The sequence below is a fragment of the Meleagris gallopavo genome, chromosome 1, assembly GCF_905368555.1.
Source record: "Meleagris gallopavo chromosome 1, MGAL_WU_HG_1.1, whole genome shotgun sequence".
Lineage (NCBI taxonomy): Eukaryota > Metazoa > Chordata > Aves > Galliformes > Phasianidae > Meleagris > Meleagris gallopavo.
In genome coordinates this window covers 117980848-118004788 of record NC_139404.1, presented here as the reverse complement: position 1 = coordinate 118004788, position 23941 = coordinate 117980848, and the positions used below count along the sequence as shown (strand labels likewise).

General features: G+C 39.5%; 1 protein-coding gene across 6 annotated transcripts in view; it reads right to left on the bottom strand.

The window, feature by feature from the left end:
- The window catches only part of SH3KBP1 (SH3 domain containing kinase binding protein 1), a 225486-nt gene that overhangs the window by 176578 nt on the left and 24967 nt on the right, over window positions 1-23941 (bottom strand). Inside the window, exon 1 of one of the 6 annotated variants that reach the window (XM_085211171.1) lies at window positions 21797-21832. The exons of the other annotated variants lie outside the window; for them this stretch is intronic. Within the exon in view, the coding sequence (XP_085067297.1) occupies window positions 21797-21817 (21 nt within the window). The 5' untranslated portion in view covers window positions 21818-21832. Of the gene's footprint in view, window positions 1-21796; window positions 21833-23941 lie in introns of those variants that run through there. 6 annotated transcript variants of the gene reach the window in all.

The window sequence follows — 23941 nt, the reverse complement described above, 5'->3', positions numbered from 1 at the left end:
GATTGAGAGAAAGAAAAGAATGACTCATCTGTGCCTCTTCCCAGATCTCTGTACATCAGCTTCAGCTTGAACATGACAAGAGAACAGTCATTTTAAAAACAAGAAACTCACAACTCTAACTCCTTCAGCTGCTACTCAGGACTTTAAAAAGATTGGCTGAGGAACAAACAACTGTTTGAGCTCCTTGATCACAGACTGAAGCAGCCAGACTGGGGGAGAGATTGTGCCAAAATTCCTTGAGGTGTCCAAGATCCTGAAAGGACTATGTCTATCTAATTGTAGTTACCAACATATGTTATGCCTCTTAATGGCACATCCTCTGAAAGGAAGATTTAAGAGTAGCTATGGACTTACACATATTTGCCACTTCATTTGTGAAACTCTCCTTCAAACGACAGAGACAAACAGGTGGTTTCCAGGATTCATTACATTTCTCAAATGATTACTTATGGGCAAATTTACAAACTATTCAAGTAGCATTAGGTTTCCAAAACTATGAATTCCAAAATCTCTTCTTCAGAGCTGGTTTTAAAGAGTTTGAAAATCAGGAGAAATAAGTCCACGATTCTACGTAATAACTACCTGCAGCTCTTCCTCATTCTTCCAAAACAGAAGGGAGAGGTTACATTACTTCACTGATCTCTTACAACTGCAGTGAGATTCAAGATGAGTTTCTCTCATCTCTTCCCTTACTCCCAGGTACAGGAAACTCTAAACCTTGTTCATCTGATATCCTAGTTGGCATCACAGGCATGATCTGAAACTAAAGCTTCCAGTTTTAGGTCCGTAACATTGAGCACAACCACACAAAATCAACTGTAATTGACCTTGAGTTCTTGGGTTGGAAATGCAATCTTTTGGGGAAACAGAGTAACAAAGACTCCTTCCTCATCCCGATGAATTTCCCATTACTTCAACCCAACTAATTCTTATTTTCCTTAGGGTGTAGGTGTCACCTGTAACTCCGTGCAAGAAAGAGCCCTGTGAAGGGCTCCTACCAGCTCCCAGGCAGACACATAGACCCACTGTAGCCTGCACTACTGGTGCCCAAGACTGGATCGTGGGTGAGGTTGCTAGCCCTGCTTTTGGAGCAAGTGCCCGGCCATCTTCAGACGACTGAAACGCACTCAGACTCAACAAGTGAAAGCTAATGACAAGATAACTGCTATCATTCTGCAGCGAGGACAAATTTCATGAGAATTATAATTTTCAGAAGTGAAAAACACAGGTTCAGTGTTAGAAGTAATAAAATAAGTAATAGTAATAAAAATAGATTTACTCTGCGTGCCCATGCTATTTTCCTGCTAATATGTATACAGATACTTTCTATGAAAATAAGCAACTGCTCTAATACCTGAAAACAATTCGGTGTAAGAAGTGTAATAAGTCCCTAATGTCTCTGCAGATTCAAAAGTCATTTCTAAAAGTTGCAAAAAGTGTGGAAATAAGGAGCCAGAGTTACAAGTTTAAAAATTTCAACATCATTTTAGGAATTAATGAAAAAAAAATCCCCCAACACTTTCTCTCATTTCTTTAATATTGGTAAGATAAATTCATGAGGTATAAAACATTATAAATCCACTGAGACGGACATTCCCTGAGGTATGTACTGCATAGTACTGGCATAGCTTCCACTATGGCTAACTAATTAAACTCGTGCCTTAGGCTTTAGTGATGTCAGTTCATCTATTCCAGATTTACTCTGCTTTTAAAAAGTAAGCAGATAATTTTCTTCATGAACTCTATCGTATTTTTCTAAATAGAAATTGATTACTTAACTAAAGATCTTTTTAATTAGAAATACACTGTGAAGCAGATGTATTTGAGATAAGGTATTATATTTGAATAAACATGGTAAAGTCACACACCTTCATGACTGCTGGTCATCTCACCTGATTAGGCAGAAGCTTTTTTCCTTATGAAAAATGAAGGAGTCCTAAAAAGAGCTTTGCACTTGATAGATGGCACTTCATACAGAAATGAGATGCTCATACAAGCTGATGATGAACATCTGTCTATGAATCTCATTGCCTGAAGGATTATCAGCATTGCTGCGCTATGCTGCACTGCTTTGAGCTGTAAAAGCCCTTTGGGTTAGGTCATTTGTAACAGTAAACTATGGTAACAGTTAGCTCTTTCTGTTTTAGCAGAATAGCTATAAACTCATGTTAAACAGCTTCTATGATAAAATGCTGCTGCTCTCTACCTCACTCTTATTGCTTTTGTCAGCATGTGGAAAGCAATTCTAGTTCATCATCAGACCAAAGTATGTGAAAAACAAAGAATTAATGATTTATCAGAATTCAATCTTACTGTACTCACAGAGGTGAACTGCAAGTAACCTTTTTTCATAGTAAAATAGGGGTCAATCCTTTTTGGCTTACACCACCTCTGAGGCATCCAGTTCAACATTCTGAATTTAATATTAATCTCGGTTCAGGGAGTAGGAGGTATGTATTCACAACAGGAGACCCAAAATTAAACCATATCAGGAGACAGAATGGGATTCATCATTTGGGGTTAGAATATAAACATACACTGAAACTCTTTACTGTCAAAGGAGGGCCACGAAGACGGTGAAGGGCTTGGAGGGCAAGTATGAGGAGCAGCTGAGGCCCCTGTGTTTGCTCAGCACAGAGGAGCTGAGGGAGGCCTGGTGGCGGCTGCAGCTCCTCACAGGGAGTGGAGGGCAGCGCTGAGCTCTGCTCTGTGTGACAGCGACAGGGCCCGAGGGAACGGCATGGAGCTGTGTCAGGGGAGGGGCAGCTGGGGGACAGGGAAAGGGTCTGCACCACAGGGCAGAGGGCACGGAACGGGATGCACAGGGCTGTGGGCACGGCCCTGAGTGCCGGAGTTCAACGCTCTCAGATACTGAGTTTGATTTTGGGTGGTGCTGCTGGAGCCAGGGGTTGGACTACATGATCCTTGTGGGTCCCTTCCAACTCAGGTTATTCTAAGGATCTATGACACTAAAAAAGAGGGCAGTCAGATTTCCTACAACACTTCTTGTTACAAGCTGGGAGAAGGCAGCAAAATAACAACGTGCCTTTTTAACTGCAGTGGAATTTGGTAAAGCAATCCCTTCTGAGCTGCTAGTCATCCTAATTGTTGCAATTCACTTTAAAGGGTAAAATAATTTCCATATTAAATAGAAAACTATTTCTATTTAATTTTCTATTCTATTTCTATTTCTATTTCTATTTTCTAGAAAACTAGAAAAGAGCTTCAGCTCATCCACAAACTCCTCTGATCACACTACTTATAAGATCATTTTAGAGATGCTACATTCACGCGAACAAGTTGTTGTTTAAAATCATTTGTGTTTTATCTAAATAATTACAAAAAAAAACCCAAAAACCTGAAAGCAAAATGAGAAACATATCGTCTTTAATTGGTTTTGCTTTTGATACACTATTCTCAAAAAAAAAAAAAGAAAAGAAAGGCAACTAGATGTTATTTTTTCTTGCATTAGATCAGGCTTCAATTTATGCATTGTTCGCAAAGAACTGAACTGCTGTTTGCTGTCTACACTACTAGTTTATTTAAGATGCCTTACTTAGCATCTTTTATGCACAAAGTGCTACCAAACAGTATGCCAGACTGGTTAAGTGCTGGTGTCACAGAAGCCTCTACAATAGGCATTACAAAGCTAGCAAAAGCTCAGATTGAACGTTCTCCTTGAATGGTTAGATCTATTTCACTGTAAGTAGGTATTTGAGGTATCAATTAAGAGCCAAAGTTACATAAATGCATGAACAATTTTAAATAATAGTCATTAATTAGATATTAACTAAGTATTTGTGTGAAAAAGAAGGTTATATTAATGGAGGTGTTCAGTGCTTAGCATTCAGAGTGCTCGGAGCTCTAGGGCCCAAAGTATTTATAATTAGCTGTAGAACAAAGACATTGCATTGCTCCAAAACACAGATTCATCAGCTTCAACAATAACTATCCCTAGAAGGTTTCAAGGGAACCATTTGCAGAGAAGCTAGTTCAAAACTATAGTCATAAGGAACCCTGATCCTTAGAAGTGACCAAGAAAGATGTAATAAATAACACTTGCTACAGAGAGGAAAAAAGAACTCAGAACGACACTCAGCCTCTGCAAATATGATCGATGTAAGGATGATCTTCTGTTTGCCCACTCTAGCACAGAAAATTATATTTTACTGATCTAGCCTTAAAACGTTTGTCCTCAGTCAACTAGAATGAATTGACATTAATAACATCTAAAAGAGTGAGATTTCAAGGAAAAAAAATGACCCCATAGAATATGCTATTTTAAATTCATAACATTGGCCCATGCAGTGTGCTGTGTACTTTGCTGGTGCTCAGAGATTCCAGGAGTACAGATTGGGCAGGATAAGAGACACACACGTACGGAGCTATACATTAACCTTTCAAAACAGAAACATAACTTGAAGCAAATACATCATATTAATGGTAATGTGCAGTGCCACCCAAAGGTCAATTGACTTGGTGAGCTTTGGGTCAAATCCATGAAGTAATGCTATACTACTAATAAAAGATTCCATAGAACACAGTTATACAAGTTAAATGTTGTGAGAGTTTTGGAACATTTGTCAAAAGTGAAATGCTGAAAGGTAATGTAAAAAACAAAGTCAGACAAACTGATTTCAATTAGGCTGCTGACTGCAATTTTAGAGGAGGCTAACTAGATGAAATCAATATAAAATCATCACAATGCATTTTAAAAGCCTACAGGACAAAGCCGTGCAGACATGTCTGTCTTTCTTTGCTAGTAGATGCCACAGAATACAATTTTTTTAATTCAAGTTCTCTTCAACGCTGTTTTCTGTACAAAGAGATGCAGGGTTCTACTGGACGGTTCCCCAGAACTATTCTGCTTAACCTCAGTGCTCCACTTCTGAATTCCCTGTCCACGCCCCAAACTTCTGCTCCCCTTGCCATCCTGCCATATTACTAAGTCTTAGTACAAGAAGTGGAGTAGAGGTGGCTTACAGACACTGCTGAAAAAGCCATGGGGACATACTTATTATCAGTAAGTGACAATTGAGGAAGAAGAGACAAGAAAATCCACTAAAAAAGCGAGAAAAGGGAGCACAGCAGAGTATGAATTTGCACATTACTCCATTTAATCCAGTATACTTTCTTCTTACTGTTTGATTTTGTTTTGTTCTTTTTATAGCACTTACACTTCTCAGTATATTATCCTGGGTTATGGTGCCCTAACTCATTTTTATCCTTAGTGCATATCTTTGCTCTCCACTCCGTTTCAGTCACCCTTCTCAGAATCAGTCCTTATTATTAATTCAAAGACAACACCATATGCAGTTCTTTTTGTCCCTTTCCTTTTTTACTTTTCATCTATTTTAACATCAGTCATCTGTTTTAGCTGTCAGACACATAACAAAATTGTTCCTGGGTTGCAATGCCGGAATTTCACTACTTCACTTAAATTTTACGACTTAAGGCTAGTATCAATCTAGTATCAGTTCCCTGCAAGTTTATCCTAGGTTTACAAGCAGGAGATGCAACCATTCCACTTCTAAGTGTAATCTAGATGAGAGTTAATCATGGTTATGTCTCTGCCAAGTGTCCTCAGGGACTAAATTCTACTGCAAGATTTGTTTTTTGTGCATCCCTCACACGTGTAAAACATATTCAGAATATGGCTGCTGAAAATAAACTTTACTTCAAGACAGAACAGGCTGCTCAAATGCTCCAATGTGAAATGATCTTGTTCATACAGAGGTTTTTATCTTAGCAGAGCTCTCCATGAATGACAAAAGAAGAGGTATGATTCATTTGGCAGCCAAATTATTCTAATCACTCCACAAAGGCATATAAAGTCCCATACACACTGCAATTTTTGTCTTCCACAATCATTTTTCTTTCCCCTTTCACTCAATCATTTGTATCTAAATTATTAAATCCTTCTTTCCTCTTGTTACAGCTGGAGAATTCTCTGACTGCAGGAAGGAAGGGTCTCATAAGAAAACGTTGTAATTAGCAGTAAAAGAAAGAGGGTTATACAGAAAAGATGGCTCTACTGGAACCACAAAATGGAAGCTATTCCAGGAGAATGAAAAACCTTATCTCCATATATGATGTCTTTAACAAAACTCATTCCAGCCTGCATCCTGCTTACTAGGTGGTGTGCAGATGGTTCCCTGCCTGCCACACACACAAAATCAGTTTTGGTAAAAAGCAGTGTTGGAGGAAAAAACACAAAATGTACATCAAATAGCTAATGAGATCAGAGTAATCTTGATGGTGTGGAAAAATTCAAAGTAATCATAGATGTAGAGCTTTAAAAATTAATCTTATAATGGGACAAATTTCAAAGAATGTTACATCAGTTCACGTTATTTAGAAAAAGCCACTGAAAATAGTGATTTGTATTTCAAAACAATTTGCAGATTTTGCTTCTCATATTGTTTTGAGTCTATTTGGTAAGTACAGGACCACAAATTGATTTACAGGCCACTGAAAACAATAGGAAATGGTTAGATGAGTAACAGATGAGTCAAAATCAACATACATTACCATGAGGCTTAATATGGAATGCTATGCATATCATTCTTTATCAGGCCATTTCTATCCAGCACATGAACATAAAACAGTGTATCAAGCAAAGAAAGCATCTTTAATGTCTGTTTAAAAACAAACAGGATTAACGATAGGACAAGAGGGAATGGTTGTAAACTAGAGGAAGGGAGGTTTAAATTGGATGTCGGGGGAAGTTTTTACAGAGAGTGTGAGGTACTGGAACAGACTGTCCAGAGAGGTTGTGGATGCCCTGTCCCTGAAGGTATTTAAGGCTAGGTTGGGCAGGGCCCTGGGCAATCTGATCTAGTACTTAACCTAGTGGCTGACTGCCCTGCCTCTAGTAGGGGGGTTGGAACTTGATCCCTGAGGTCCCTTCCAACCACATACATCATGTGAAAAGAAAGAAAACCCACCTTAACTCAAAAGAAAATGCCTCCAAAAAAGTAATAAAAAGTGGTCACTAATAAAATAAAGCTAAAGTGTAAGGGAATATTTCTAACAGAAGAGCAAAAAGACTACTTTAAACACTGTCCTGGTTTTATCAGTATTCCATATCGTAACAGCTTGTTGGGTGCATAGACACAGTGCACTGTGGAGCTGTGTTTCCTCCTCAGCAGTCTCATGTGATTTCTGATTCTCCCAGGGGAAGATACACTGGGAGGTACTGCATTTCTGAGAAGCCTTCACAAGAATTCCAATTCCATGTGATAGGGAAAGAGTCTCTAGTCTTTTCTGGAAGGTGAGTAGTGGAGGGCTTCTCGATGAAGGTTCAATGGACTTTCCCCCCTCCAGTTTCATTTTTGGTTCATTTTGATTTATTACTCTTAATTGGAGGCAGAAATGGAGGGAGTCAGATGGATTCATGCGCAACCTGCTTTGAATTCACAGTTTGGGGCCAAACAGCCCCAAACTCCTCCTCTGGCACATCCAGTTGGAGAGGAAGACAACACTGATGAGAAATGGCAAATTGTCACAAGAAAGACTAACAAAGGAAGAAGCCTGCCCCAAAGGCTACCCTGAGGTGCCTCTGCAGAGCCACTTCATGGTTCTGCAGACTGAGAAGGAAAAAGTAACAGGTTAGTAATCAGAGATAAGTAAGGCAGCCAGACCAGCTTCCTGTTGCACAGCTACCACAACTAAGAAAAAGCGAGGAAATAAAATGATAGTGGTGGGTGATTCTCTTCTGAGGAGTACATTTGTCATCCACCCGCTATCTAGAGAGGAGCTCCACCTCCTCTCTATAGATGAGGAGCTGAGAGCTTATGGGCTAGGGTTAAAGGGAAGGCAGGGGAAGGAGACATTGCAGTGGGAGTGTGCTACAGGCTGCCTGATCAGGAAGACCAAGTGAATTAGGTCCTCTATAAAAAGATATGAGCAGCTTCATGTTCACAAAACATGGTCCTCATGGGGGACTTCAACCACCCCAATATCTGTTGGAGGGACAACACAGCAGGGCACTGTTAAGTACTTGGAGAAGGAAGATCTACCAGCTGTAAGTGACGATCAGGTTTGAGATCATCTAAAAAACCCAAAGGCACACAAGTCCACAGGGCCTGTTAAGATCCATCCACAGGTTCTGAGGAAACTGGAGGATGAAGTTGCCAAGCTGCTACCCATCATATCGTGGTGAAGTTCCTACAGATTGGAAAAGGGGAAACATAAGCCCCATTTTCAAGAAGGGAAGAAAAGATGATCCAGGGAACAACAGGCAAGTCAGACTCACCTCTGTGCCTGGCAAGATCATGGAACAGATCCTCCTGAAGGCCCTACTAAGGCATATGGAAAATAAAGGCAACACCAAACTGAGTGTTACAGCTGACATGCAAGAGGGAAGGGATGATGCCATCCAGAGGGTCCCTGCCTATAGCAGACGGGTTGGAACTATATGATCTTGAAGGTCCCTTCCAGCCATCCTCCATCTATGATTCTGTGATTATTCTGTATCATTCACATTCCTTTTAATAAATTAGTTTATCCTATCGGACTTTTCCCTCTTCCTTTCCACTCCCCTTTCTCCTGAGAGCAAGGAGAAATGATTAATTCTTCAAACTGTAACAAAGATGAAGTTTGATAAATTTATGATAGGGTGTCTGCAAGATTAAGGGAACTAGAACTATAACCAAAAAGATGTTTTTTGAACTTATCCTATGTTCTTGCTTTCTCATTCATAAATAATTCGGTACAAACACATTTAGCAGGCCTTTCTTTCTTGTGAATAATTTGAAGCTACTTCGAATAACATCTCTCAATTGTGGTTGATTAATACTCTGGTATTTATACTTTCTTGTATACAATATTTTCCGGCAGTTCCTTTCAAACGCTTTCCTCTGTTGATTCTTTTCCATCAGACAAGGCTTCTATTCAAGAATAAAAACTGCTACCCTTCATGCAATGCAGATAACTCCTTGCTGTGTGGCTGTCTACTTTCACAGCAGGTTACTTACAACTTGCAATGAGTTAACATCCCACCTTTTCATAGTTAAACGTCACTTCAGAAGTTTTAGATATGAGAAGAAAGAAGGATAGAGACAAAAGCACATTGCACATAAGCTCAGCAAAGCACTCAGTAAGCTAAGATAAAAGAGAAAAACAACTAAAGGCATTGGAGTCCATTCCGCCTATTCATATGCCTCAAGAATCACAATTTCATAATGTTACTAAATCTTCCTTCTTTATTCTTGGCATAAGTGCATGTGTGTGTAAGCAGTGGGAAAGGCATCACATTTTTAATTGGAGTGTGAAAAATGCTGCTCATTGAAGGAAAAAAAAATGTAGATAAAATTAGAAGTGGGAACTAAAACAAGCACTCCATGGGATTATACAGAAAAGGCATCCCTTGTACACAAGATACAGCCTCTAGGTGGGCCCAGAGCCTTATCCTCCATATTTCAACTAGCACTCCTGTTTACTAACTCATACGTGAACTGTCTCTGTAGAGCCAAAGTACAGAAATAAAACTGTATTTACAGATTTGCAGAATTGTTGAAGCAAGAGGGCACCTCTGGAAATGATCTAGTCCAACCTTCTGGCTCTGAGCATGGTCAATTACTGCAGGATGCTCAAGGCTGTGTCCAGTTGGGTTTTAAGGACGGGCACTCCATAATGTCTCCAGGCAACCTGTATGACCAGCTTTACAATAAAATATTCTTTTTCATACGGTTAAGTGTGTTTTTTTTCTGTATTTCCATTTATGCCCATTGTCACTCATCCTCTCACTGTGTATCAATTTGTAGATGGGCTCTAATGTGCAGGTGGGCTCCACATCAGGTATTCGGACACATTTTCAGGTCACATTCAATCTTCTCCTCTCCAGGCTAAACAGTTCCATATCCCTCAGCCTCTTCTATGTCAGATGTTCCAATCCTCCACTTGTCTTCATGGCTTTTCGCTGGACTCACTCCAGCATGCCCATGTCTCTCCTGTATGAGAGAATGCAGAACCAGACACAGCACACCAGGTTTTTCTCAGCAGACTCAGTATACAAGAAGGATCACCTCTCTCAACCTGCTGGCAACGCTCTGCCTAATGTAGCTCAGGAAGCACACCTTCCTGACTTAAGTTCTTGGTGCCCATCAGGATCGCCAGGTGCTTCTCACCAAAGCTGCCTGCCTAGCCTGTTAGTTCCACCCTATACTGGTGCATGGGGTTATTCCTCTTGGGTGTGGGACTCACTATTTCAGGTTGCTCATGAAGATCCTGTCTGACCATTTTTTCCAGTCTGTTAAGGTTTCTCTGAAAGGTGGCTTAACCAGCAGCTTTGACTAACATTCCTCCCAGTTTTGTATCATCTGCGCTCTGTCCTATCATCCAAGGTCATTAGTGAAGATGTTAAGCAGGACTAGCCCCCATTACCCACCTCTCACGAACACCCAGTTCAGCCTTCAGCTGGATCTCATGCTGCTCATCAAAACACTAAGCTCTGCAGTTCAGTCAGTTCTCACTCCACCTCACTGACCACTTACTAGTCTGCACTTCAACAGTTTGTCAATGAAGACACTATAGGAGGGCGTCAAAAGCCTTCCTAAACTTAACATCAACAATGCCAATTTCTGTCTCATCCCTATAAAGTCAGTGATCTCATCACAGAAGGCATTCAGGTTAACCAGACATGACTTCACCTTCATAACTACATGCTGATAATTCCACAGTTGCCTTCTTGGCCTTTATATGTTTGGAAATGTTGAGTCTGGTGTTCCCCAGATTCTTCTCCTTCTGAAGGCACAAACTACATCTGTTTTCTATGTAGGCCTCAAGGACACTGTCCAAGTTTCTGGAAACAATGATTTTTCTTTTACAAAAAAATCTCCCCAAAGATTGTCTTCTGGGCTATGCATCATATCAGATCCATCTACTCTACCTAAATGATGATGTAGGAATGAAAATAACACTTGTTTTTCAGATACCAGGATTGCAGCAATGATGGATGGGAGAACAGAACGCTTTATACTGTGGAAGGAGCTATGAACTAGACTTACTGAATGAAACTCAACAGAATAAAATAGGACTCCCCAAACCAGAACACTGCAAATAAAACTATCTTTACTTTTGCAATAAATTGTAACACAGACCAAGCACTCATGTGAGGGAAAGAGGAAATGAAGTCATGTAAGACATAACTATTCAAAAGCAATTACAGCACTGATTAGACAGTTGTGGTTAAGCAAACTGTCACCTTTCAGATTAAAATGTATGCTTCAGAACAGACACACCCTGTAAGGCCAGATTTAAAAAAAAAAAAAAAAAAGGGACCGTGTATTATATATTTAGGAGGATCTATCTAACTTTTCTGAAGAGAACTTCATGGTAGAGCTTTCAGTAAGAACCAGTTTTCTGTCCACAATAACCTGTAACATAAGCCAGTATGGTAGAATGCATACCTAAGAAGTTACCTTTCCTAAACACAGGTATGCTGTATATGTACAGGTATGTACAACTTACGAGAACAGTTTCCAGCAGGGCAAGTGTTAGGAAAAAGAAGGAACTGCTACAGACTATGAGCAAGATATCAGCAAGGTTTTGGAAAAGATTCCAAAGAATGCATAATGTAGTCAGCAGATATTGGATCGCTGTTTTTCCTAACACTGTCAGAAGTCCAGCATATAAACCTCTTGTCCTGTTCCCAATTTGTGCCATGTCTTTTCCTCTTACTTTCTTTCCTAATCTAACCTGTGCTTCCTCAGTCACTTAGACACAGCTTCACCCTTACAAATCTCATGAAAGCAATATAATGCAATACAAACTGCACAACTTTTGTCTCTGCACATCAACAGACACAGCAGAGAGAAGCTTTCAAGGCAACACATCGCTGAACACAATTTCAGTTTTGTGCTAGTATAGCTACAACTTGTGTAGCACACAGAAATGCTTCATTAACATTTTAATCAATGTCACTGGGTGCCCTGGTTACATTTCTCGCAATGGTCTTTACAGTGAAGCTAGCTTACCAGGTTAACTTCAAAGAAGCTTTTCCAGATACATTGTAGGTATTTCTTTCACTTAAAAACCCTATAAAACTATGATAATAATACTATTCAATCATTGCTTCCCAGTTCTCTCACCTGTGAGCAGCAGAATACAAAAGAAAAGTTTACGACAGCGTTTTATGACGTACAGTAGTTACCAGGATGTTAAATTCTGTCCAGTATCTTAAACATTTGCCATTATCATAGTACTCCTAATTATTTCACATGACAATAAAATCTGGATACGAACCATTCTGTTTTCTACTCACTCACGGAATTCAAACCTTAAATTTCTCTGTCTTTCAAGAGTACAGAAAATGTACCAAGTAATGAGGCAGGTAGCTAATAAATGTATTTAAGCTAGCTAAGAGGGACAGCATTAAATTGCTTGGATAGAAGGAAAAAAAAAAAAAGATTCAAAAGGGGAAAGAGAAAAAAAAAAGAAAAAAGGCACTGTATTGCAAAAATATGCTATGTACGTTACAAGTAAACAACGAAGGGGATTTCCTAAAACTGTACCTACTTTCAAACTTCTGCCAGTGTAGCTGCTTTTGGAAGACGGCACAAATGATTTGTAAAACTGAACCTGCAGGAGCCCCCACCACTTTCATAATTAAGCTAGCTAAACTGGTTTAACTGATTGAGCTCTTACTGGAATAGCCTGTCTGCTTGCTGTACATGGTTTTACTAAGTGGCAATGCACATAGGAGCATTCTGGTAACACATTATACTAAGACATCACCATGAAAGAACAGTACAGACAGAGCAAATGAGATGCAAGAAGCTACCGCAATGCATTTCCTCACCCATAAGATTTACAAAGAACAGTTTGTTTTTGTATTTTCTTCTGCTATGTGTTTTGCAGCAGATGTTCACACCACACTGTATGTTCTCATGAAAGGCACACAGTGTAAAAGAAGAAATACTGTAAGCGGTCATCAATAACGTCACAAGTATCAAGCTCTGTTTGTGGCACCAGATGTCTTTTCTGGACAATTACTGCAATGTTAATGTAATTTTGTACACCTAAAAAAGCATCTGTATTATTTTCACTGAATTAATACCTGTGGCACCTTTTTTACAATACATGTTTACGAGCATGTTCCTAAAAGAATATCAGGAATACAAAAAATTTTCTACTTTGAGGTGAAGTTCAGTAACACACCACTATTAGGATCATGGGAGCACAGCAGTAATCCTGCTGTTTCAATTTCAGGTCTACTCTTGCTAAAATGTTTCATGCTCTGATGATGTGAACTTCCCTTTTCTCTCAAGCAGTCTAACCAGCTAATATTAACGAGCCTTAACTAAAAATAATTGCTTGTAACCACTACTTATCTTTGCTTTTGCTGCTTGTTGCCAGATCTGATGAGGGGATTCTGAGTGTGGGAAAACTAGCCAATTTTGCCAACAATGCAAGCCAGTAATTTAGCCTCTCCCTGCACATCTTGTTTTCACTTTATGAATGTCTGAAAACATCACTAGGAAACAAATGCATTTGTTAACACTCATTAGGAAACACTGACGGTGTTAGTTGTTAAAACTCAAATCCCGTCTCCCTGTCTGCCCCTCCACACACATTTTTCAATGGTAGTTGGTAGCCCATTTTCATACAGACAGGCTCAGAGACATGACCCAGAAATCCTTCACTGAGATAACCAGTCTTTAAATAAAAAGCACTATCTAACAAAGCCATAATAAATACTTTCTCTCATTCCTTATAGAGCTCAGCTTCACTGGAGCTACAATTTGAAAGGAGAAAGCAGGTTATCAACATATTACAAGCAACTCCAGGCATGAGTAAAGGAAGTCCTGAAAGAGTTCTTCAGCCCTATAATTTGTACACTATGAGCAATTAAAACCTATGCAGAAGCTGCAGAGTGAGTGGGAAGACAAGGGCAATGTCTAATGGAAATACAAGAACCACAGAAAACTACAGGGGAGTGGAATATACTCATTGTAAAAGGACCAAGCAAAAATCATACTTTTATAAATATCTGAACATTCACTAATGAAATAAGGTAAAAATCTTAGCACAAAGAAATGTGGGGGTCAATATTACAAGGGCGTCATTGCGGCTGTCCTCGAGCTTCACATGGACAACCAGCATCCCTGTTTAAAAATCATTTCAGTACTTTAACTTGTGTATATTTTCTACTTGTAGATGTAGTGTTCTTACACACCATGTGCATTATGCCCGTATACACACTGTGCCTGTCCACTGTAGGCACATGAATGTACTGCTGAAAGTATTTTGAGTAGGGATAAGTTCAATAGTTCAATGAGGCATTCTCTGCCCTTCATTTATTCAGTAGGCAGTACACCTAGATTCTCTAAAACTTTTCATATTAACTGAAAGGCTGCAGATTTTCAAATGACCCACTAAAAACACATGGGCTGACAATTCAGAAATTAGGTTTTCTACATACAACAGCAGAATGGTTAATGACAATGAAATACAATGCTCAGTCCTGCAAGAACCAGTGCATGTAGGCAGTTCAATCCTAGTCATTCCATCGTCTTCAGTGAACAACTTGTACGGGGAAGTTGTTTCTGTACAAGTTTTTAGAAGGATGTGCCCTCAGTTTTTCAGTTTGGGAGTGCTCAGTTTTTCCTTCTGCAGGGAAAAATACAAGTGATGCCTCACAACAGGCTGGCATCAGTCTTCACTGCTTCCAGGACTTCAATCATTTTATACATTTAGAAAACAGCAGAAAAACAGTTTTTGTTTTTGACTTAACCACCATTATTTGTGATAACCTGTTCATGAGACCTGATCAACACAAACTCATGACCATAGGATTTCAGTTACTTTCAATTTGAAAGCACAGGTCTCACAGAATCAAAGAAGGATAAATACAAAAAAGTGCACCATGGAACATTAAGAATCAACTGAAGGTCATAAAGCAGTCTGGGAATAGAGGAAAACAAATAATCATGTGCCCTTCTGTATGTATACAGCAGGGCATTTCAGGTGGTTATACTTGAAAATTCTTTTTTTCATCAATTTTTTCAAAGAAAGAAGCAAACCTCCCTAAAACCAAAGTAAAGCATTACAAGTTTTTTTGAAAGCTTCATTGAGATGTAGAGGTAGTTCTTCGATCTGTAAGTTTTAGATATATTTTGTCATTCACAACAGTTAACATGGTAATACTAAGTTTCCTCTATTTCCTTATTGCAAGGGAAGGAAACAGCTCTTTCTAGAAGGATGTACAAATAACAAATAGCTTGAATTTTGTCTTTGTGCCTAACAGTAAAATAAAACTGAGACGTAAGACATCAGAGAATTATAAAGGCAATTGTATATTATCTTTTTCTACCTAACTACAACTACTAGGAACTCAAGTGTGCCAGTGATTTGGCAATAGGGGAAGCCAATATATCAACCACGTATCCAATCTGCCATGGCCACATAAGGCAGAACTTGAAAGCAGCATGAAGGAAGATGGGAAGATGGGCAGTTCTAGAGGCAGCATGGCAAAGCAGCTCAGGGCAAGCTTCCAAAACAAAAACAAAACAAACAAAAAACCCATCTTCAAACACCTAAAAATCCAGTAAACACAAAATGAAAGTTGGATGATACTATGCTCTTGTAGGAAGAGAATAATTTCCAGTTAAAAGGGGGCTCTGCTTGTCTTGCATTATCAATTACTAAGTAAATAGTAATTTACTTAGTAAATTACAGATAAAGTAGACTATCCAAAACTCAGTGTGACAGAAAGGGAGAACAAGGCTTAGCTAAATTGGTTATCACGAACCAGCCACAACAATGGCAATAAGCAGTAACTATAAAGAATCATGACAGTTATAAAAGAAGTTGCTGTTTTTGAGAAGTTTTTTGTTGGCAGAAAACTGGGTGTATAATTAGGGGTTTTTATATTAGTGGCCTATAGCCTCTGGACAGGCTGCAAGCTTGCTCAGAGAATTCAAGTGTGGAGTTAATCTTTCAAAGGGAGTAGTGGGTCCCAGTGCAGCAAGCAATAGAGAAACCAAGGCTCTACTAAGCAGCACATGCATACCCTCAGTACTTGCACAGTCTTGAGTAACCTGTGGTGCAGTTATGTCTCAATATTTCTGGCCAAAAAAAAAAAAAAAACACAACACTACCACCAATAAAAAACAACAATAAAAGTAGATGCCATCACATCTCTCATAATAATGGCAGGTTTGCCTTGTTTCTTCTCCCTGGGCGTGAGGCACATATGTTTAAAAATGTATGCTGTGCAGGTTCTTCTCTTCCATCCCTCATCACCTTCCATCTTGACCACTGACATTAAGTATCCATCACTGAACTGGGAGTCTGAAGCAGAGTAAATAATTCATCATGTTACAAGGTGGTAGTTTACTTGCACTTCTGTCATCTCCAAGGACAACTGAATGAGTACACTGGCTATATATAAAGTAATAATATATTTCATATAGCTGTAACAGAGTAAGGAAAAAAAAATGGTTTGAGAAACTTACTTATCTCTTTCCAGCTTTGAAGAGAGCAACATTTGCTGATTATAAACCTAAACAGCTCTAATATAGAGCTCTGACACATAGTAATTTTGCTAGCAGCATCAGTGAAATTCTAGTAAAAAGTAAATAACTGGGTAATGGCAGGAGAGGGGAGAACTTTTAAGGATCTGGTCTCCAACATTAGCTTGCCAGCTGCCCCCCAAAATCTAAGAAGGAAGTGCAACATTTGCAGACACTGTATACCCAGACAGCTAATAAGTGCCACGCTTCTTCCACTAACAAAAAAAAGGCAAAGTGTTTGCTATTCCAGTTGACATGAACTTTAAGAAAAGCATAGAAACTGTTACATAAAAGCTCTTAAAAGATCCACACATGATACTCTGGGGGGAAAAACACTATTTCTGTACATAGAATTAAATAAAACCCAACAAAAAACAACCAACCAAAAGAACAGCAGCACTAAACAACCCTCTCTCCAACCACACGTAGTTACTGTTCAGAAATTACAGCACTTGGTAAGGAGAAGAATATTCAGAAGCAGTGTCACCAAATCATTATAGTGGCTGACAGTTTCACAGCCCTCTACAACTTTCCTTTTTTACACATCCTTATTACTCTCTTCCTTCATTCTTAATGCTTAAATAATAAAAATTAAAGGTAATTGGTAGATGCAGTTAAGATACAGGCTGGCATAGTTCTAATGGAGTGAATGGAACATTTATCAGACTAAGCTTCAACGCAAACACAACTCTTCCTAATTAATATGTGCTGTAGCCTCACCACAGGCATTCAGAATATTATTTCTCTTACATCCTTTTATGCAAACAGACATTAAAAGCAACAGAATCAGGTAATGTTTCCTAAAGTTGAGTCAATCCATCTTAAGGCCATGTATTTAAATTGCAACAAAACGTGGAAGTGTCAGCAAGTATCTCGTGCTAGCTTCGAAGAGCTGTGGGACTGAACTTCAGTTTCTAGGTGCTCGTGCTTTCTGCTACTCTAAGAATTCTAACTGGGAGCTTTGTCCTGTAGGGAAAAATCAGACAGACCATAAATCCAAAACTGCGGAACTATGTCTAATGACATTTCTATGCTCAAAAGCACCTTACAGATTTTACCTACAAAGAAGAGCTTCTCATAGCAGTCTGCTCTAACAGCAAGAACAACTGCCAAAACAAGCACAGAAAGAAATCAACCTAAAATGCATAGGCTACTAACATATCCCCTCACACATAAACAAGCTACAGAGAAAATAAAAACATCTGGACCTTGGAAAGTTGCCAGAAAAATTACATATATTGGCTTCAAGAGAAAGTATAAGGTCAGGACACCTCATCTTTGCTCCCAACTAGGACTAGGTTGAAGAAATGCCATCAATTCTGTAAGACTTACAGATACAAAGAGGTACTGCCAAAAAAAAAATTGAATTCCCTGCATGATACACAGTTCCAAATAATAGTAAGATATATATAAGTTCTAAACAAACAGCAGTTGTTCTAAGTATGATATTACTGCTCCATCTCTGAGAAGACAAATTCTAGCTAGCACATTCTGTCCTTTTTTCAGGCTCTGATTAGGTTCTCTTCCTGCTTGTGGCTTGGAGCCTTGGGAAGCCGAAGAGGAGGAAAGGGGAAAAAAGCGCTTAGTCCCTTTTTCAGTATGAAATAATAGTTCTTTCATAAAGCTACAAAACACAAACATGAGCAAAACCAGGAAATAATTGAGTTTCCTTAATACATCAATTTATACTACCTACACTGAACCATCAGCGAAACATTATCAGGTATATTCACGTGTATTTAAATAAATACATATATATCCTAACATCAGCAACTGCAACACAGACTAAAAAAAACACTGCCAAGAAGAATGAAGAGCAGTACATTCTGTTTCTGAACTCTGAAATTTACACTAGTTCTGCCAATTGTATAATTACAACCAACACTACCAATTCAGATGCTTACTAATGTACTGCAAAACAAAATACTAGTCACCAAAAGCGAGTAAAAGCATTAACACTAAAGCTTCACATTACTGTGTCCAGCGCATGACCACTGCATGCATTTAAAATACTTTTCCTTTTGCACGGTCCATAAGATCTTCAAGCTGCTTCTCACAAAGCCTGGAACTACTGACAGCCCCAAACAGCAACCCTGCCTCCCGCTCCGTCCCCCTCCAGTACTCCCCTCCTTAAAGCCTAGATCAAAGCTCAGCCAACAAACCAACAAACTCATCACCACGATGGCCAACACCACGCCTGCCTCCGTGAGCAACATACGGGATCCATTCTGCTGCTCTGCAATCAGCACCGCTGCCTTCCCACTCAGCTGAGTCTCACCAGTTCCCTGTGATGGGAAATGGCAGTGAGCCTCTGCGACTGCCCAGGAGTCTCACATCACCTCCAAACCAAGCACCCAAGGCAGCCTCCTCACCGGGAGCATCCCCACCTCCAGAAGCCAGATGAACAGGTTGAGGTGTGGCATTATTTTGTATCGCACTCGGAGCACCCAGCACAGCCCCGCAGGCAGTTTTGGTGCTGTGCTGCTGCTCTGTGCTGAATTCCTTTCGAAGAACTGAGTCAGTCCTCAACTGTATCTCCATGGTACAGAGCTGGCTTGGTGGATCTGTGCCTTTCAGGGCACGAGGGCTGGAAGGAGAAAGACTTAACTAGTTTTGCCTTCACCATTGCTAAATCAGTAGCAACAGCAACAACAAACAACGTCAGAGATGCTGTTTCTCTCTACAACGTCTTCATTGCCATTGACAGAAACAGTATTTTCACATGATGGAACCTATCTGAAAGGTTCTTTCACCAATTCTGTTATTTTGTGTTTCTCCATAATAATGGTCTTAATGGTTTAACAGGCTACAGTCAGAATTTGGAAGAAGCAGCTAGGACTCCTGGCTTTCACCTCCAAGACAGCGAAATAGCTGGGACACTACATTAACTCTTTAACTGCCAGTGCACTACATGATGTTATGATGTAGAATACCGATAACCAAAAATCATAAAACCATGACAACAGTCTAAAATATTACATAAAGACAAATACACAGACAGTACATTCCAGTAAAATTTCCAGTTAAAAACAAACAAACAAAAAACCCAAACATCTGAGTAACTGAATTGCTAATTCCTGCCAGTTAAAAAAAACAAAACAAAACAACCCTGTAAGAACTCACTGATCCATAAAGGAAGTATCTTTGCAGGCACAAATGGAAATAACACTGCTTCCCTTAGTCTGCATGTAACCTCAGTACTTCAGCAGATACAACAGCTTTCTCAAGTGGCTGCTTCAGCAAGGCTGACTATGATGTCACTTAATTAACAGGTATTCAGAGCACTCAGGAGAGCAGCACCTACAAGGGCTGGAGAAAAGGCATGAACGGGGTAGCAGTGCAGTGGCAAAGCAGGAGGGAAGGACAGGAGTCAGGGGGCTCTCTGATCTGGTGGGTATGAGCAGCAGCCAGAAAGCTGGGAGCAGAAGGCAGAGAAGGGATAGAATCATAGAATCACTCAGGTTGGAAAAGACCTTAGAGATCATCAAGTCCAACCACAACCTAACCATACTACCCTAACTAACAACTCCCCACTATATCATGTCCCTGAGCACCACATCCAAATGGTTTTTAAACACATCCAGGGATGGTGACTCAACCACCTCCCTGGGGAGCCTATTCCAGTGCTTAACAACCCTTTCTGTAAAGAAGTGTTTCCTGATATCCAAACCTAAACTTATCCTGCTGCAAGTTGAGGCCATTTCCCTTCGTCCTGTCATCTATCACCAGTGAGATGAGCCCAACCCCATTCTCACTGTAAGCACCTTTCAGATATTGGAAGAGAGCAATAAGGTCTCCCCTCAGCCTCCTTTTTCCCTGACTAAGCCCCAGTTCCTTCAGTCATAGGGCATATTCTTCAAGCCTTGCTGCCCTTCTTTAAACCTGCTCCAAGACAGAAGCATTCTGGGACATGGGGAACATTTTCCTTTCCTACAAAGAGCCCAATTATGGATTTAAAGGGCTCCTGCACACACACAGGCCAAATGCTACGGAAGCTGTTAGAAAGGTGTTAGGCAATACTAATAGGGATGGGTAGTACATTTTCCAGGAATGGAATGCATAGAGTTTGAGGAGGAAGGTAAAACAAAAGCAGGCTTCCTGCAAGGAATTCCTCTTTTTTTCGCTTATGATCCTCTGGAACCTCTGGTTGTGAAGGTTAAAAAGAAAACATAAGGAGAAGAAAATTAAATGACTATCAAGCAAGAGGTAAAGATTTCCCCTGTGTATTACAAACAACACCTCTGAAATTTCACAGCTGATTTGCAGTCCAGAAAGGTTATAATCCTGCTTGTAAAACTAACAAAGACAGGTTGCCATTCCAACCTGAGGCAGCAGTGTAGTTACACAAAGCCCCTGTCCTGTTTCACTGATTCTAAAAACCTAGCTATACTCAACAATTTCAAAAATAACTACAACCACACTTCTTGCCAATCTGAAAAAAAAAAAAAAAAACAAAAATCCCTCCCCTCCCAGTTCTGGCAATATCTGCAGGTCCCCTGGTGAGCAGGCAAGACTGAAGGTTGTCACACGCAGCAGTTCAGTTTACCAGGGTAACACTGTCTCATCCCACATAGAATTGGCTTCGTAAATTAAAACAGGCAGTCATGGCACTGCACCCAGTTTCCTGCTTTCTACACCTCCATCTGCTATCAGCAAAATCTTAACTGCCTCAGCTGCTGTTGCACTCACAAATTCAGTTTTACACTGCAGTGCAAACTTACACAAGGAACTGGTTAAAACAAGACCAAGAAAAAAACAACAGCCTCCCAACTGCCTCCTAATGCCGTTTCTTAAAGAAATACAAGAGAAAAACTAATACAGCACGTATCATCCCTATTTACTTTATTTTTTGGTTACAAAAGTACAGATTTTGGATTTCACATTGAACTTTTCAGTCTAGAAAGATGCAGAAAACCAACTTGAAACCATATAAATAAGCACTGTAATTACACCTTCTACCTTGACTGTGTAATGAACAGTAAAGCAGATAACTAGGAGCAGAACAACCACCTCTGCTCATTCCCACTTACATTTCCCTACCCAAAAATATAAAGAAAGCAGAAAAGACAATGGCCAGATGCATATTTCATACATTTCTTATAAATTCAGCATCAGTATCTCGAACAAAGACAAGGTATCTGCAAGTGACTGACTGTAGTATATTACACCTTAAACAATGCGTTCAGATTTATACAACTTCTCCCAGAAAACCTTCCAGCTGACCATAGCTGCAGATTAATCAGCACTGAAAAGGAACAGAGAAAATAAATCACAAATACCTTTTCTGTTCCGCCTTGCATGCTGTATTGCAGAGCATAAGAAGAGTATAAACCTGTATTTGTTTGGGTGTTTAAGTGTGTCTGTATTAAAATTCAGAGCGGCTGTTTTGCAGATTTGAGAACAGGAAGCATCTCTGACAGAACTTCACAGTGAAAGTCCCTTGAAAAGCATTACTGCGTATGTACTGCATACACATCATTGCTACCTCCCCTTTCCTCTTTCTTTCCCACATCTGTCTCTCTTAATTTGCATTTTTTTCTGTGAAATTTAAATACACTTTTGTTAAAGACAACTTCAAAAGCCTTTTCCACACGAAAATGTAGAGCTCTTGAAAAATATACATTTTTTTCTTAAATAACATTTCATGTTAACTTATTTTAATGTCATCTTTGATTTGTAGATCTTTTTTCCCAAGCTAAATGTATGAATACATGGTAACCATGACCCCTCGAGACCCCTGACTGTGTTAATTGAGTGGTTTCAAATCAGTCCAAACATTTGATTTTTGAAAAACCCAACAGTTTCTGTGGAATGCTGTCATAAATTCATTCAAAAGGAAAGACCAATCACAGGAAGGAAAGAAAAGTTATTTTCCACAAGCAGTCATTCCTTTCACTTGAAAGCAGCATGTAAAGTATCTCAAGAATTTCAGTACTGATATTTACCTCTAAATAACGTTCTCAAACTACCACTCTGATAAGCAACGCAAATCTGGAGTTGCATTCAACTCCACCATTCCTCCATAGTGTCCCTTTCTGCCTGTCTCTCAGCCACCTTCCTAACACCACAAAATAGGTAGGGTTGCTTGCAATAAGCCATGAATTCATTGCTAGAGAGCCCAACTGCACAGGCTGAACTGTATTCAGAGCACCCTCACCTAGCTGTAGATGCCCCTGTTCATTGCAGAGGACTTGGACTACATGATGTTTGAAGGTCCTTTCCAACTCAAATGATTCTGTGATTCTATGACAACCAAAAGAGAATGTTTGCAACTACTTGTAATCTCAGTGGACAGAAAGATTACATTCAATAAACTCAGCAATGGTAATGCTGTTATGGTTGAATATAGCTCCCCATGTTTAAGGATATTTCCTTGAGAAAAACTGAAGAAAGATGAAGTTTTTCACTAAAGATATTCACAAATCACATTTTTAGGAAGCCTGTATTTTCTACCACGTTACCTAATTTAGAGAGAGAAAGATCAGCTACACAACAGTGCATCTGACTTTGCATTCAAGCATGATATGAGAATGAGGAAGAACTTAATGTGGTTTTTAGTTCTTCAGAAAACAGCTCTCAGTGCTGACTTCAGAAAAAATTAAGAAAAAGGAAAAAAAGGTACTGATCTTGCATTTGAGCACACTACAAAACATGTAGTGTTGTTCCAGAACTTCTGACTGAAACCAAACTATTTTTTTTAATCATTTGACTGGACACAACAGACTGAAGTTCTTTTGGAAAGCACAGGTCATAAAAATTAGGTATTAATGAAAAGAACTTGCCTTCATACATATGTTATGATATTTTCATAACAGAAATTCATAGGCCACATTTATTTAGGTCACTGAATTCAATGCTCCTAAAATCAGCAGCAAATTTCAAATATCAGCCAGGGGAAAGCTTGGAGAAAACTGCTTTTATCCCAGATAACTTTTCAAGTGTCTTAGTTTCAGATGGGACGGAACTGTTTTCTTCAGTGTTTGGTATGATGTTATGTTTTGGTTCCAGGAACAAAAACAATGCTGATAACACATCAATGTTTATAGGTGCTGCTAAGCAATGTTGCACAGAGCCAAGGCCATTCTCAGCGAAGGGCTCAAGGAGCTGGGAGGGAACAGAATTAGGGCAGCTCGCTGGAAAAGGATAGTATCTATCTACATACAGATAGATAGATTTGTCATAATTATTATCCTTACCCTTTTCTCTATCTTAGTAAACAGTAAATAGTTTTATCTCAACCCACGAGTTCTACTTTTTTTTCCCCGATTCTCTCCCCTGTCCCACTGGGAAGAAGAGAAAGTGAGTGAACAGCTGTGGTGCTTAGCCACCTGTTGGGTTAAACCACAACAGCAGTCTACCAAAGTTAAAGAAAAATATTATTGATACATAATGAGTCCCAAAGTTCTTTCTTTCCTCAAAATGTG